Here is a 16709-nt window from a genome sequence, read left to right as displayed (position 1 = left end):
GATTTCCATAATCAGATGGTAGAGATTTCTAACATAGAGATTATCTCACTTAACTATACCTCTCACCCTGACAGACCTGTATTCAACACAGATTCAGACACACTGCTCCGCTGGTGAAAAGACCTAATGATGAAGCACTAATGGGGTTATATCAGTAACAGACTAACAGACAAGTCAAGCAATCTCTAAAATTGCTCAATTGTACAGCTCAAATGACAGCATTAGCTGCAATTATCCTTTCATCTGTTCAGCGTTAGTCTTGTTAAAAGTGGTAGTCCCAACACGGATCCTGTGCTAGCACAATTCTGCTAGGATGCATTCTTGATCACAAAATAAAAATTTCTGTCATTGTTTACTCACACTCGAGTTGTTCTGCTTGATAACTTTTGAAGAATTGTACTGTTTTTTTTTTACTATGTTCACTAAACCTGCATTTATTTGATCAAAAATAAACTACAAACAGTAATATTGTGAAATATTAACTTAAAATAATTATTTATTATTTTATTATATTTAAAAATGTAATTTATTTATATGATGACAAACTGAATTTTCAGAAGTCATTTATTATTAATAGCAATGTTGAAAACAGTTGCGATGCTTAATATTTTTGTGGAAACTGTCATACATTTTTTTCTGGATTCTGAATAGAAAGTTTAAAACAACTGCATACTCCACCCCAAAATGAAAATTTTGTCATTAATCACTTACCCCCATGTCGTTCCAAACCCATAAAAGCTTTGTTCGTATTCAGAACACAATTTAAGATATTTTGGATGAAAACCGGGAGGCTTGTGACTGTCCCATAGAATGCCAAGTAAATACTGTCAAGGTCCAGAAAAGTATGAAAGACATCATCAGAATAGTCCATCTGCCATCAGTGGTTCAACCGTAATGTTATGAAGTGACGAAAATACTTTTTGTATGTGAAGAAAACAAAAATGACAACTTTATTCAACAATTCGTCTCCTCTGTTTCTCTCCGCATCTCGTAGCGTCATTTTGGAGAAAATCCGCTGAATGCAAGCAGCGTATGCTATTCTGTTTATATATTTCTCCAAAATTGCACTACGGTGATGCATAGAGACACAGAGGAGACAAATTGTTGAATAAAGTTGTTATTTTTGTTTTATTCAGGTTAAAAGTATTCTCGTCACTTCATAACATTACGGTTGAACCACTGATGGCAGACACTGTATTCTGACGATGTCTTTCAAACTTTTCTGGACCTTGACAGTGTAATTTTCTTGGCAGTCAGTGGGACAGTCACAAGCCTCCCAGTTTTCATCCAAAATATCTCAAATTGTGTTCCGAAGACAAACAAAGCTTTTACGTGTTTGCAGCAATCCCGTGAAATGGGCACAGCCATTGATACAAGCTGCAGTGGAAGTTTTTTTACGCTACTACTTGAAACTTCTGCTTTTCGAACGTAGAAGTGTGATAAAGGCCTATTCAATAAAAATGCCATGCCATAGATCTTAGTTCAGACAATAACATTGTCTATTCGTTATTAATCATTCTTTTGAGTAAAATCTTTTCAATTAATTTTGTTTTATTCAGCACATAAAATCAGTCTATAATATTAGTTCATGAATCTGACTGGTCTGGTTTTCACACAGTTATCATATCGCTTCAGAGGACTTCTGAACTTGAAAGCTCCATAGCGATCTGTACATCTCTTTCAAATTTCTCCTTTTTGTTTTCCACAGAAGAAAGAAACATACTGTAAGAGTGAGTAAATGATGACGAATTTTTTCATGTTTTAGGTTAACTAATCCTTTAAACATGCATTTCTTTTGCAGGATGTAAGGTGCTAATAATGGTTTCTTACAACCATTAGAGCAAATATAAAACAGCAATAAAACCACCCAGTGAACGTTTTCATGTAAATTTAAATGGCTGGTCAGTGAGTCATGAATCAAGTAATGACAGAGCACAGAATGCTCTTTCATTTTCTCTATCATCAAAACCTACAATAACCATAAAATAAAGTGTGTTGAAAGATTCATAGCGCTCTCCAAAGTTTTATGAAATGGTCTTATCATCAAGACCAGCCTTATCTTTGCCAGCAAAACATATGCTTAGATGTCAATAATTAGAAGACTTTAAGTTTTACAGTTAAATCTCCATCCTGCTCTCATTAAGTGCAAGATTCAGATTCCAGAAGGTTCTGACATCCTAAAAGTCAGAGCTCAGCTCTGTGTCCGCTATTGATCGGCAGGTACTGTGGTGTCAGCATCAGGATCCTAAGGGGGGTGGTCAAATAACCCTTGGTAACATGGTGCTCTGCAGTCTCCGAAAGTTGGGCGGGCTGATGACGTCAACAGTAGGTTTGCGTGCAAATCTCCCGTGGCTTCCCTCGCAGCCAACATCTGTCCACAGGGAACACAACAGCTGGCCAGGGAACATGTCAATGAGCAGGCCGGCTTTATCTTACATCAACCTGGCTTTCAGAGCAATGGATAAATCGTGTCGCACGGATCAGCATTATCGCTGTAACCCCTCACAGATAGAGAAAGGGATTGGAGAGCGGGGATCAGAGAGAAACAAACAAAGAGTGAAATATATAGATCTGACACATCGCTCTTTAAAAATGAAACTTGTGAACTCAATCAAATGTCCAGGAAAACACCCAGAACATCACCATTATAGTGCTGACAGTACAGAAAATGCTCTCTGGAACCTGCCTCTGGAAATGCCAAAGTGTGCTCTTCCATCCTGTATTTCTTCATAAACTACTCATCTGCTACCTGTTCACCTGCAACTCGTGTAACTTTGTCCTGTTGCTATGGAGATGTCATCAACAATGGAACAGACACATTAATCATCAAAGCTCCCTCAATGTATAAACACCAATACAGGTGCCTGTATGTGAAACAGACACAAGGGCATTGGGGATCCACCCATATTACCACTACTCAGGTGACAAGTTCAGATCCTGTGTTCATAACAGTGCCATGGAAACAAATGACAGGGTGTCATTTCTAGAGCACTCACTCTTCACCAGTCACTGCAAAGTCACCGTGCATTACAGAAATATGCACGCACAAAATCACTAAAGTGTTGCACCACTCTAGTGCACTGAATTTCAGTGCAAAACCCTGTCTAATTTCACATACGCAGCAATACCAAGGTCACGAGTTTGATTCCCAGGGAATGTGCAAACTGATCAAATTCACCTTGAATGCAATGCATTTTGCTTAGGATAAAAGCACCTGCCCAATGCATTAAATATGAAAATAAATATTTATCAAAAAGCAGATTTTATTTAAAGTTAACTGCAGGTATTTATTTATTATTTATTAAATTGCTTTTATTATATTATTTTTTTTTTTTAAAACACCTTGTTCCTTGTGCAAATTAGGGTTATTATAGGATGTGCTAGATTCGTAAACGTTAGTGCTACTTGCTTGATACAATTTTAAGATGCTCTATTATTGGCCAGAGAATCTGATGGTAAAGAGATTTATTTAAATAAAGAGATTTATTTAAAAAAGCACATTTCATCTTGATTATTGAAGCAGTAATTTTAAGACCTCTGTGTGAAAATGGCACCTTTTGCTGTCTTTAAGCCATTGTCTAGGCACATTTACATAAACAGGGTGCAACTGCCCCATGCAACACTAATTTTGTTGCCATATTTGCACAGTTACTAGATTTACATAATTCCTTTGCGAATCTGGTGCTAAAACAGTGCAATCAGCATGTGCAAATGATGCTAGCAGCGGGTTCAACTCATTCTAAATCTGTAAAAAGCAAAAACAACATTTTCTTGAGGTCTGGATCTCTTAATTTGATTCTCCTCTTGGCCGAAATTAATTATTCCTCTGTAAACCCCTGGGGATTGCGCATCTATCAGATGTTTGTTTATTCAGACTCTTATTTTGCTGGTTTAATTTGCCCCTTACTGTCTCATTATGTAGAGTGATGCATGATTGCATAGCAAATCTACAATGAATCTGAAATTAAAACAGACTTAAAATAGTCATCTCATTCATTAAATAGGCCAATGAGGCTAGAAAAATGAAATCAAATACCAAATGAACAGGCATACGGCTAATCATGACTTTGTGACCTTACCGAAACTTTTTTTTTTTTTTTCTAAAAAGTAAAATAAACAACTCTGGAAACTGAAGATACAACACTGAGTGGTAGAAGCTTTGCCAACATTTACTGCTGTCATGTAATATTAGTGTTGTTTGCTAAGGTTGTCTTCACTGTTACTATCTATTATACTAACTAAGACCTGAGAATAATGAAACATTGAAATTATACCTAAAGCTTAAGTATTAAACTTTGGCATTTTCCGAGTGATTTGAGTAAAGATCTGTCAGACAATAAAAAAAAAAAATTAAAAAAAACATTTTATGCACTCACCTTTCACTCTAGCAACCACGCACAACAACATAGCATAGCAACAACTTCTACACATGCAAGTACCATCCAGCAATCATCTTTATCAAACTAGCAGCCACCATGCAACATTCTAACAAACTGTCACAACACCCTAGCATCATGGTTGCAAATTTTGCATGTGGAGCACTATCCAGAAACCACCTAGCAATGCCCTAGTAACAATGCAGAACACCCTAGCATCACTGTTGTGAATTTTGTGCATGCACCTCGATCTGGCAACTACCTAGTTTACCGCTGCAACCACCTAGCAACTCCCTAGTAACAATGCACAAAACTCTAATGGCAACAAGTTTTGCACATACAAGTACCATCCAGCAACCTCCTAGATCGCCCTATAAACCACCAAGCAACAACCCTAGTAACCATGCAAAGTACCCTGGTATCATGGTTGCATGTTTTGCACGACAAACCAGCAATCGCCTAGCAACGCACTGGCAACCACCCTAACATCATGTTTGCAAGTTTTGCACAAGCAACACCATCCAAAACCCACTCAGATGCATAATATGCTAGCATCATAGCGACACGTTTTGGACAAGCAAAAATCTTTCACATAACCACCCAATCACCCTAGCAACCACTAATGCCCTAGCAACCTTTAATTCCAAAAAGCCCAGAGCTCAAACTTACAGAGTTAATTTGAATAAAGAAAAACCAACTCGACACTGTGAATCTCAGCAAGGCACAAATAAATTTTGGATGGCAAAGCTGTTAAAAAAATTAGTGCATTAAAGACAAGCACTAAAATGTTATCTGGCCGAGTCGAGCATCACAGTAGATGAAAAACGGCCCCAGTCCTTTTGATGGAAGGTTTTCAATTGAAATTTAACTCAATATTCAGTCACTGCAATCCTAAATAAAAAAAAAAATACCAAAAAAATTGTGGATTGAGTCCGTCAAAAGTTAAATATTTTGATCAGGTCAACCAAAGATGATACTGGAACGTGAGACAAAAACACTCATTCTTTATGGACTCACTGCAGCAAAAGTGACAGAAATGTTCTTATTGGGGCTGGAGTGAAGGGGTTGATCGGACGACACTATACTATCATCAGTGGATTAGTCATTCCCAGCCAGAACACTTTCTCACATACTTACACACACAAACACATCAGTTTCTCTGTTGCTACAGCAACAGCTTACTTTCCATGTCAACTGCAAAGCTGTTTCTATGGAGACGTATACAGAAAAAATTCTTTGCTCCATAGCCAGGGACCAGATGGCAGTGAACTGTAAGAGTCACATGGAATGGCTTTACTGTTCTGACTAACTTGCAAACACATGCACACCATAAACACACACACACAGTCTGGTTGACTATCCTTGTAAGGACTCTTCATAGGCGTAATGGTTTTTATACTGTACAAACTGTATTTTCTATCGCCCTACACCTAAATCTAGAGAGAAATTTATGCATTTTTACAATCTCAAAAAAAAAAAACATAATTCTGTATGATTTATAAGCTTTTGTACCCATGAGGTCCCCACGGTGACACAACTCCCCATGAGTTGGTGTGTATTCAGGTTTAAGTCCCCACCAGTGTAGAAAAACCTGTACACTAAGGCTGCACGATTAATCGCACACAATTAATTGCGATTGTCATGCGCATTTAGTCAGTAAAGCTGGTTCTGTGATTAGCAGTAAATCTCCATCACCTGCTTTCAGGTGGAGCAGCATTTACTATGCAGAGCCATAGTTCTCTGACAAGTTATGCAAAATCCCGTTCATAATCGCAGACGATATAATTGTAGGATTATGAAATCGCTGAAATCATTCTCGATTATGACAGCTGTTTGCGTATCTTCTCAGTGAACACAGTGGCTCTGTGTAGTAAATGCTGCTCCATCTGAGAGCATGTGAAAATACCACATTTAACAACGTTTTAACTCCAAATTCACTTCATAACGTCAGTCGAGTGTTTAAAATAAATCCTTCTGTGAGATGATGTGGCTTCTTAAACTGAATAATTAATACACACAATATTTCATTGTATTCTAAGCAGTTATAAAGGCTATGTCGATTAGCATTTCATTATAGATATACTTTATAATGATGAAAATTATAATAAGAACTCAGATAAACCGTATATTGCTGTAGTCATGTGTTTATTAGTCACGTTGAATCAATGAAAGCTGCTAAATCTTCTGTTTAATCAGCTGCAGCGATAGGCATTTCCTGGATTTCTTCTTCGGGGGCATAGTTGGATTTTCAGCGCGAGAGCACCCTCTGGCCTTTGGATGGAGCTTTACTGCTGATCACAGAACCGTCAACTTCTGCTTAATCGCGATTTATTGCCTTTGCGATTTAATTTTGATTAATTGTGCAGCCCTACGGTACACACACACACACACACGTTTGTTTTTGTGAAAAGTTTTTATACTGTACAAACTGTATATTCTATCACCCTACAACAACCCTACACCTAACCCTAGCCCTCACAGGAAACTTTGTGCTATTTCAGATTTTCAATACACTCCATTCTGTGTGATATAATGGTTTTGAAAAGTGGGGACATGGGGTAATGTCCTGAAAAGTCACCTTCTCCTTGTAATACCTGTGTCATACCCTTGTCATTATACAAATTTGTGTCCTTATGTGTCACAAAAACGTGCACGTATGCTCTCAATATGATACACACACACAGGAATGCACCATCAGCCTTTGACTAGAATCAATCAGTACTCAATAAGCATCTAATGAGACCCAATTCATAAGCTCCAATCCCTTTATCAAACAATTATAAAATGTTCTCTTCAATCAACAATCAATCAATTCAATCCAATCAACATTTACTGATATTAAACACGAGATAACAAGGCACACCTCTAAATATTGACACATTCAGCACACTCCTGCAGTGTGGCTTTCCAAACTACAAGCTGCTCATTTAAAGCATCTTTTAAAAATGCAGTGAGCTACACTACAACTAAAAACTGAAGTGGCATTTTAAACAGGCCAAAACTTTCTAACTATTTTCTATTATAAAATTTGATAACACAGTCCAATAAGATATATACATTACCTGACACTAAATATCATGAACTGACACACGCATACACAAACACACACACACACACACACACACACACACACACACACACACACACACACACACAAATGTAAAATAAAAATAAAAGTTGAAGTAAACTTTTATTGTTTATTACTAACAAATAAAAATGGAAAATGTCTCAAATTGATTCACAAATCATTTTATGAATCAGTTCATTGATGATCCGAACAGACTGAATCACTTCAAATCAATTGGAATTCCCAGCAGCAGCAGACAAAGGACTTTAGGTAAGTGCATTTGTTATTGCCTTGTCTTGCATAGCTATAAGACTTTTAATGCTATATGCAAAAAAAATATGTGACTACAGAATACAAATATTTTGTTTTTAGTCTGTTCCTAATAGCTATTCTTCTAGAATCAGACTACTGAAAATTTGAAGTCAAATAAAAAGAGGAAAAATTTAATGAAAACTAAATCAAGGTCAGCACTTCCCACTCTGCAGTTTAAGATTGATCCCTCAATGCAGAGCTGTTTTGGCATCCTTACCTGACTCCTGTCCTTGTCCACTTTCTTAAAACACTTATTGAGGGACAAATTGTGCCTGACCGAGTTCTTCCACCCTGTGGGGGCATTGGCAAAATAAGGGAAGTGATCCAGAATCCAGTTGTATATGTCTTTAACTGGCAGTCTCTTGGAGGGGGCATCTTCTATGGCCATGAAGATGAGGCAGCTGAACGAATAAGGGGGTTTGCAGTTCGGGTTCTGCTTGGCATCGTAAGCAAGGTCCGAGTGGGCCGGAGAGGGCGGGGTGTCATCGTCCAAGTCCTGGACGGGGCTGACGCTCCTCAGCACAGGGTCACCAAAGCTGTTGAGCAGGTTCTTGCTCTCATGGAGCCAGTTGAGGTTTGTGAGTTCCTCATCCTCAATGCTGCCCTTCTCCAATTTGATGGTGGGAAGAGCCAGGTCCATCTCCTCGGCCTCCTGCAGGGCACGCGTGATGGAGCTCGCCTGATAGAACTGGCTCAGGCCGCTCGCGACGCTGACCCCGGAACTTTCCGGCTTCTTACTGGGAGGCATAACTGGACCCATTTAGACCAAGGCTCCTATGGAAAACACCAAAGAGAACATGATCACAATCACAGAAGGTCAAAGGTGAAAATAAAACACATTAAGAGCACCATTTGTGACAGTGCCAGTGACTATGAAGTGACTACTTCACACATATTTTGAAATATTTCTCAATCCAAATCCACTATTGAAGAAGTTTACAGTCTTGAAGGATGACTAAGATCACTTGATGTTCAGATCACTGCAGGAAGCCCTTTTTTCCATCCAAGAAACAAAACATTCTCTGAGAGCACAAAAGAACGAGACTATGAGAACTAACCTACTCTGTCAACAGCTAGAATGCACGGCACGCAAGTCTGCTCTCGGAGATGATGGAACAGCTATTGTGAAATATTTCTAGTAAATGGAATCTAACACTCAAGGTCATCTACAAATGATCTGCTCTGTCTGTTTTATGTGCTCTCAACTGCTCTTTTTATAGTTGCCATACACAGATAAAAATACAGACATCAATACATATAATGTCACAAATGTGATACCATGATCAAATAAGACACGTATACTGTTACAAAAGATTTCGATTTCTGTTCTTTTGAACTTTCAATTCAAAAAAATGCATCAAGGTTTTCACAAAAATAAACAGCACAACCATTTTCAATACTGATGATAATAAAAATTATTCTTAAACAGCAAATCAGCATATTAGAATGATTCATGAGCATACTGAATGCACATGCATATTCATGAGCTAAATCTTCGCCATTTTAAGATGTCACTACATCCAGCTCATTTGTGACTTTCCCAGAGTTTTAAAATAAAATGACAGCCGTAGTATTACTAATCTGAAAATTGCTGACTATCTATTTCAATACAAAAACCCATAAAGAAGTGGGTGTTACAGAGGGGAAAGATATTATAGGGGCATGTCAATCACTGAATCAAATACTCTGAACATGACACCAGAAAAACAGACTGCGACCTTCCCCGTGATCTGTCACAAAGATCAATTTGTGTGGCGCTGTCTCTACTGTCTCACTCTCTCGCTCTACACACCCGGTCCATCTGCAAAAGCAATTACTAGAAAGTCACCATCAAGCATTTATACATAATACTGCCAAAAATAATTCTATGAATACATATAAAAATCAAACTCTGCTACCCCTTTTCAAAAGGCAGATTGTTTTTTTATTAAAACACCAAGTCCTCTAATTCACACTGCTTGTCATTCAGAAAAAGAGAAATACTTAAAGATTATACTTGAGCGCTGTGGGGAGAGCAGCATTTTGAAGTGGAACGAAATCACCTCTTGTTCAAACCAGCCATCCACACATTGAAATGCAACGCGGACACTAAAATCATTCATGAAAAATCAATGTACTGCATCTTTCCAATGAGGAGGCGCTCCGGTCCCGTGAGCCGCTGCACAGGAAAATTATATTACAGCTGACAGTAAAGTAATTTAATTGCACTGTTGCCATGACAACACAGGGCTCTGTTTAGGCCTAATTTGCTGGCAACTGCCAGTTGTGTCCCGAGAGACCCGAAACATCATTCTTGACCATTATTTTCGACTTCAAAGAAAGTTTTTGCTAAATGCTTCGGAGTATCACATGACAAGGAAGTGTGATGATGTAAATTCCCTTTTCGCTTCCATCCTGGCTTATTTTAGAACAAATTTTCTTCAAATTTGCTGTCATGTCAACATTTTCCTACACAGTATTTCATTTAGCTCCAAATGTGACAGCTTTTCTTTGAGGGTGACTCTTGAAACTCTTGCACTATTCAGCAACAGCTACGTGACGTTTGATCATGAACTGAAACATGGGAAGCAAATTTTTAACACTCTGCTCTTAGAATAGCCTCAAAATGAAAACTTTAACACTGGCCGTTAAGGCCATCTGCACTAACATGGAACAATGACTGGCCCCAAAATGAAAGAAAAGCATGTGTACATGAGTTATTGTTGTGAATGACACATTAAGCTCGATATCCAGGTTCAGATTTCTTTCTGCAGGATCGTGTTTCACTGGCAAATAGCTGTAAATGTGCTCCAGTCGTGCGTCCAGATGACAGCAGAAAGCCAGATCACAGAGGGTGGGTTAAAGCTACAGATAATCAGGCATGATGCTCTGATCAGAGCCCAAATACCATCTGCCTGTCTAAATCAACATTTGTTTGGCAGCCTCATCACAAATCAGTGATTAAATGCATGCATACATGCAGTTTGTGTTTAATACAGTCATATACAGTACATCTGCATATGCAAACGTCCGACCGTTGGGGCTTGAATAAATTAACATCCGCCCGTGTCCACCATGTGTTCAAATGCATAACGATATTCTATAATCAGCTACGTTCATTTACATCCCAGTATGAGTGACATAACAAAGACAGCACAACGACAAAGAACAGCACTTTGTTTTCTCATCACCCATCTTAACATCTGACTATTAACCACATGCACAAGTGCCAAGAGAGATCTTCTATTCAACACACAGACGCGGACCGTCCTGATATTACAAGCCGGGCGACTGCCAAACTGTCATTGTTTTGCTCACTTGATTGGGAGAGCTGCGTTAAAACAAGCACAAAACTCATTTAAAGTGGGTGAAGAACAAGTAATGAGTCTATTCATGCTGGTAATAAATCGCTCACTGAATCACTCAGCCACAAAAACAAGAAAAAGTAAACTTTATGTGCAACTCGACTTCTAATATGCCACATTCTCAACAAATGATTTAAATTAGACTAAACTAGACTTTTACAAGGTCAGAAGAAAATGCAACTCGTTCAAAATTCTTGAGTGGTTGCCAGGATGTTGATAAGGTGTTCTAAATGTGTTTTAGCCCATTGTTATGGAGTTGCTAAGTGCCTGCACATTGGATTAAAGCACATTCAAAAGCTCCCCAATCTTCTTCTGTTTTCATGCCAACCTGGTGATGAACTAGATGTCAATGTGGTTTAAACAAGCGCAGTTTCCTAGAAGAGTTTGTTTAGCTGCTTGAGGGTAGAAGTGTTAAAAAAATAAAAAATAATCCGATTTAAGGATACTTTGACAAGAACTTCAGCTTTACATCAAAAAAACAATTGCCATCCATCCCACAAGACTCCTATTTCCTTACTCACATCACACTTAATATCAACCTGACATATAAATGGCCCTTTGAGAAAGTAAAAATAAACTCTGTACCTGCTCTGAGATTTCATTCATAAGCTTGGCGTAGGCTTCTCTCAGCTCTTGTGACAAACATTTCCTTCCCTCTAATCAGAAACTCATTTATATCTAATCTCACACCACGGTACCCATACTTCCGAGGTACTCCGAAGTACGTAATAGCTCTCTTTTGAGGGCATAAACACTCCACAGCCTACGTCAAAGTCCCGGCAAGCCTCAACTCATCTGCGGAGTGTTTACCTGTAAGAATTCTCTCAAAGGGTGTGACCTGTGGAAACCCCTCCTCCTGTGGAATCACAGGCCCTACAAACCTGACTGGAGAAGCCCCGCCCCCTGATGTGTCTGATTGGATGCAGGTCCGTGAGCTCCTATGAGCTGCAGAGACATGTTTCAATGAAATCAGAGACAAGAAATGGCATTTACATGAGGAAAACAAACAGAAGAAGACTTAGCTGGAGGACTCCTGGCATTTTCTTAAAGCAGGTCATCCACATGTTCGACGCAATGAAAACAAATCCAGACTTTTGCTCTCGGCACAAATAAAAAAAGTCTTGTGCTGTCAATACTCAAGGAACGAAGGAGAGGTGAAAGGTCACATTCTGTCTGCTGCAGTGGCAGTAAATAGCTACACTCAGCCTGTTTTTAGAGCAGTTCTCTTATCACTCCACAACAGAGAAGTGGCAGGTAGGGATTTCATACGGCTCAAAGCAAAAACCACGTCCAACTTAAAGCCTCGACTAACCAGACACAAAACAACCACTCAGCGTTCAAATAGCCCCAATTACACAAGAAATAATCAAAGGGCTTTAATCTTGGCATGAAAAAACATTACAAAAGTTGCAGCGAGTCTTTTTATCCCATCTGAAACTACAGCTTTTAATTACAGCTGGTCTGCGCAGCTCTCTTCTCACAGTATTGTTATGCCCAAAGCAAAGTATTGAGCAAGAGTTTCCACAGCTTAACGTGCTTATTGTGGGTTAGTACTTGCAGTAATGATTTATAACCACTCTTTTGATTAATCTACCCTAGTGTACTTATTCAAAGCCAAAAAACCTTGTGCACAGACAGTATGTGAACAATTTCACTATGAAATGCTGGTTCCCACAAGTGACGCAGAGTTTCAGATTTGTCTGAGCATAAATTTCCTTTCATTCTTGACCAGAAATGTTCCAGGTTTAATACAAGTTCATGTTTGTTTAACAACATTCGGATAAATCTTTGACAATCTCATGCCAGTTAAAAATATTTCAACTTTTAAAAACATGTCTTGAGAACTTTGAAAATATGTAGCTCATGTCATGACACTGTCTTATCTTATCAATGTCTCTCTTATCTGCCCCAGAGCAAGGCTTCATTTTACCTTCTGTGAAAGAGGTGAGAGCAGACAATAGCTTAAACTATATCTGAACACATCTGGTAAATTAATAAAGTTCTGGCTGAGTAGAATCCCCTTTTCAGTGCTGTGGAAGCTACTTTGAAACTATAGCTTGTCAACCTACAATTTAAAGTAGTCACAGTACCGTCAAGTTACTAACCACTGACAAAAAGAAATTCTATATTTATTCTATATAAATATTTAATATATTTTAATATAAATATTACACATAAATATTTATTTAAAATATAAATAAATAGTATTTAAACGTGTAATTTTATTAGTTTATAATTATTGGCAGGTAAATAGAATTTCTTTTAATGAATAAAAAAAAAAATCTCAAAATGATGACAGCATCGAACTTAAATTCAGACTAAATATAAATGAAATATAAAATTTAACTAAACAGTTGAAAACACAGCCATGAAAAGCAACATTTAACTAAATATTATAAATAGAAAGACCTAAAATACTATGCAGATTCTTAAATCTCTGAATTATTATTTTTTTAATCAGTTCATTTACATGAACTCTCCAAATGAACCGATTCACTAGGATGAATCAAATTTTCCAGTGCCACATATGAGAGCACGTGTGATTACTGACTTAACTCGCTCGGCAGTAAAAACCACATGCAAATTACAATGCGACACTGAAAACAGCAATGTAGCTTTGTGGTCGCGCTACACTGCTACTACTTGTAAAGAAAAATACTCTTGGAAAAGCTAGTGTTTTGAAAACAACTGATCTACGATCATGCTCCTGAAAAGTCAGTAAAATCGCTACATTTAGTCTTGAATGCTCCTTTTCCCCCCTACTAAGCCATCCTATTTGAATCCTTACAAGGTTATTTACTAGAACAAAAATACAGTCAAGTACCCTTATTGTTAATTCTGCCATTTCAGTAGCATCTAAATTGTCTTGTTCTAAGTTAAGCACATAAAGCTGGATTTAAGATATGATATTTTAAATTTGTTTTATCTCACAGCGCCCGATAAGCAGATTACCATGAATGTTCTACCTAGTAGCTGAGAGCTCATTAAAGCAGAAAAAAAAGACTCGATAGTGTCAGAGGCTACATATATTTTCCCCGCAGAGGTCATTAGGGTAGATTATCACTGTTCTGTGGAGACAGAAACTCTAATTCCTGCTCGTTTCAGCTCTGGCTGGGCTGCTGCCCACGAGGTTCAGTCAGGCGGCAGCAGCAACTGTGTCACCACGGTTACTCCCAGGCACACGGGCGTCCGTTACCCTGGTAACGAGAGGATGGCTGGGACAGAGTGACAAGCTGTGTTAATTCTTTCACCCATGAACCCCAGAGGATCACCACCATTTCTCTTCGTTTCCATCGGAATCTGAGACCTCATTAAAACTGTCCGATTTCCACCACATCTCAGCTTATTACCACAGCGGCTTCATTCTTTTTCCTTCCAGATACATCAGAGGCAAAGAGAGGTACAAATTGAACAAGAGCTTTGAATAAATGCTATAATGGATCTCCATACAAGTACAAAGCTGTGTTTAGCCATGGATTTATATCCATAATGTAATCATGCTTAATGGATCTCTATCACATCTACCAACCCCCTCATGCAGCCTCCACCACTACCATTCTGACAGCAGGGTTAAGAACTCCAGTCAGCCTTGCTATAAACAGCACTGGACTTTTTCTTTGTGCTTGGGTCACGATCCTGTGGTATACTGGATACCCAGGCTATGAGATAGCTAGCTAGTAATTAGTAACAATCAAAAAAATTCTAAAACATTTTAAAGAATATATTTAAAAAATAAATAATTTTATATATATATATATATTATATATTATATATATATATATATATATATATATATATATATATATATATATATATATATATATATATATATATATAAAATATATAGTGTATTAATAGTATTTTTCATAATGTATTTTATAAAAGATTGTTTTATGTTACACATTAAATTATTATTAAAATAATACATACTGATAAAAAATATATAATATATATAAAACATAAAAAATACATGACAAGAAAATACATATTCTGATAATATTGTATAATATATAATAATAATACTATAACATAATAAATTATGTGTGCATTTATATTTATAACAAATGAGAAGAAAATACACATGGTAATGTATATTTATAATGTAAATTAAAAAAACATTAAATTGTTTTAATAAATAAATTAATAAGTAAATTAGTGTAATATTTTTATTAAATGCAATAATAAAATATGTACAATTTTGGACTTAAATACACATTCATATATACTGTGTGTGGGTGTGTGTGTCTATATATATATATATATATATATATATATATATATATATATATATATATATATATATATATATATATATATATATATATATATATATATAATAACTGGAAAACCATTGCAGGGCACACACACACACACACACACACACACACATATATATATGTATCAGTACCAACAACATCAGCAACTGGAAAACCATTGCAGGGCAATGACCAAACTGTAACACAGCAGGATTATGATTTCAGCTTCTACTTTGAATTAAACCAGGGACCTTTCTGACAGCAGGTACGATCTTCAACCATTAAGCAACCACCACCCAGGACAGGCCTGCGTGGGGCCGGAGGGGACATATGGTGATAATATCAGAATGGCTGCCGCTTCCAACCCAGCAGAGATGAACCACGTTCGACGATAGCGAATCTGACAGAGCTGCTGCGTTGATGCATATGACCTGCTACACCGCAGAGCCCGGTTTTATCACACCGCTAATCAAATGGACCCGGCTACCACAGAGCTTTTAAACCATAGACACACACCTTGACATTCAAATTCCCTCAGAATTCTCCTCCCATAGGTTTATATCTTCACTGTGACGCTTGCCAGACGGTGAGATTGCGCGGCGGTCGAGCTGGGTTGAGGTTTAACATTTCACAGAAGGTCAGTGAGCATAGTGTGATTTGAAATCCAGCAGCTTTATCTCTATTGTAGAAACCGGCCATCTCCCCATGAATGCCACTGCCCTGCTGGGGCTCAGATAATACAGCAAAGTATCCAGGCATGAGAGTACAGGCTAATCTAATCCCAATGACAGAGGCGCGAGCAGAGAAAAATGTCCGCACAACTCTCAAACACATGTACTGGCATATCTCAACAGGAAACATGGGATGATGGGTAACTGTATCCTAGTCACCACGCTCAACCTGGGGCTGCAGTATGATGGAGTAAGTCCCTGTTGTTGCGAGTGTCGACTCAGAGCTTGTGGCGAACACCCAGGAGACAGGAAATTGAATTTGCCTGTGTATCGGTGACAAGGGAAACCCAGTTAGAAGCTGAGTCCAAGGATACATGGGGCTCAAGGGGAGAGGGCACTTAATGAAAATTAAGACGCTGCTCACCCAAACCACTCAATTCAGCTGATCAGCAGCCCACAATCGGATACAAAGTTTAGACAGACCTACAAAAAATTAAAAAAAGTTTAGAAACAAAAAGGGTTTTACTAGCCTGATTCCACTAAAGAACGTTTCAAGCTCCTAAAAGAACTTATTATCTGGTGCTATATAGACTCCAGAAACCAAGATACTTATATACAATTTTTTTTTTAAATATAGCATCAAGAATTTATATCCCCAAACAGCTAACTCAAGCACCTTTTAC

General features: G+C 37.8%; 1 protein-coding gene across 4 annotated transcripts in view; it reads right to left on the bottom strand.

Annotated features, from left to right (window-relative positions):
* The window catches only part of LOC109108079 (forkhead box protein N3-like), an 80974-nt gene that overhangs the window by 49527 nt on the left and 14738 nt on the right, over positions 1-16709 (bottom strand). For 3 of the 4 annotated variants that reach the window (XM_019121249.2, XM_042773778.1, XM_042773780.1), the window contains exon 2: positions 7973-8529. In XM_019121249.2, coding sequence (XP_018976794.2) covers positions 7973-8515 — 543 coding nt within the window. In that variant the 5' untranslated portion in view covers positions 8516-8529. Of the gene's footprint in view, positions 1-7972; positions 8530-11684; positions 11906-16709 lie in introns of those variants that run through there. The other variant, XM_042773779.1, reaches the window with a different exon arrangement.

The sequence above is a fragment of the Cyprinus carpio genome, chromosome A17 (genome assembly GCF_018340385.1).
Source record: "Cyprinus carpio isolate SPL01 chromosome A17, ASM1834038v1, whole genome shotgun sequence".
Taxonomy (NCBI): domain Eukaryota; kingdom Metazoa; phylum Chordata; class Actinopteri; order Cypriniformes; family Cyprinidae; genus Cyprinus; species Cyprinus carpio.
Note: the sequence above shows the minus strand (reverse complement) of the source record. Positions and strands in the feature narration are given on the sequence as shown.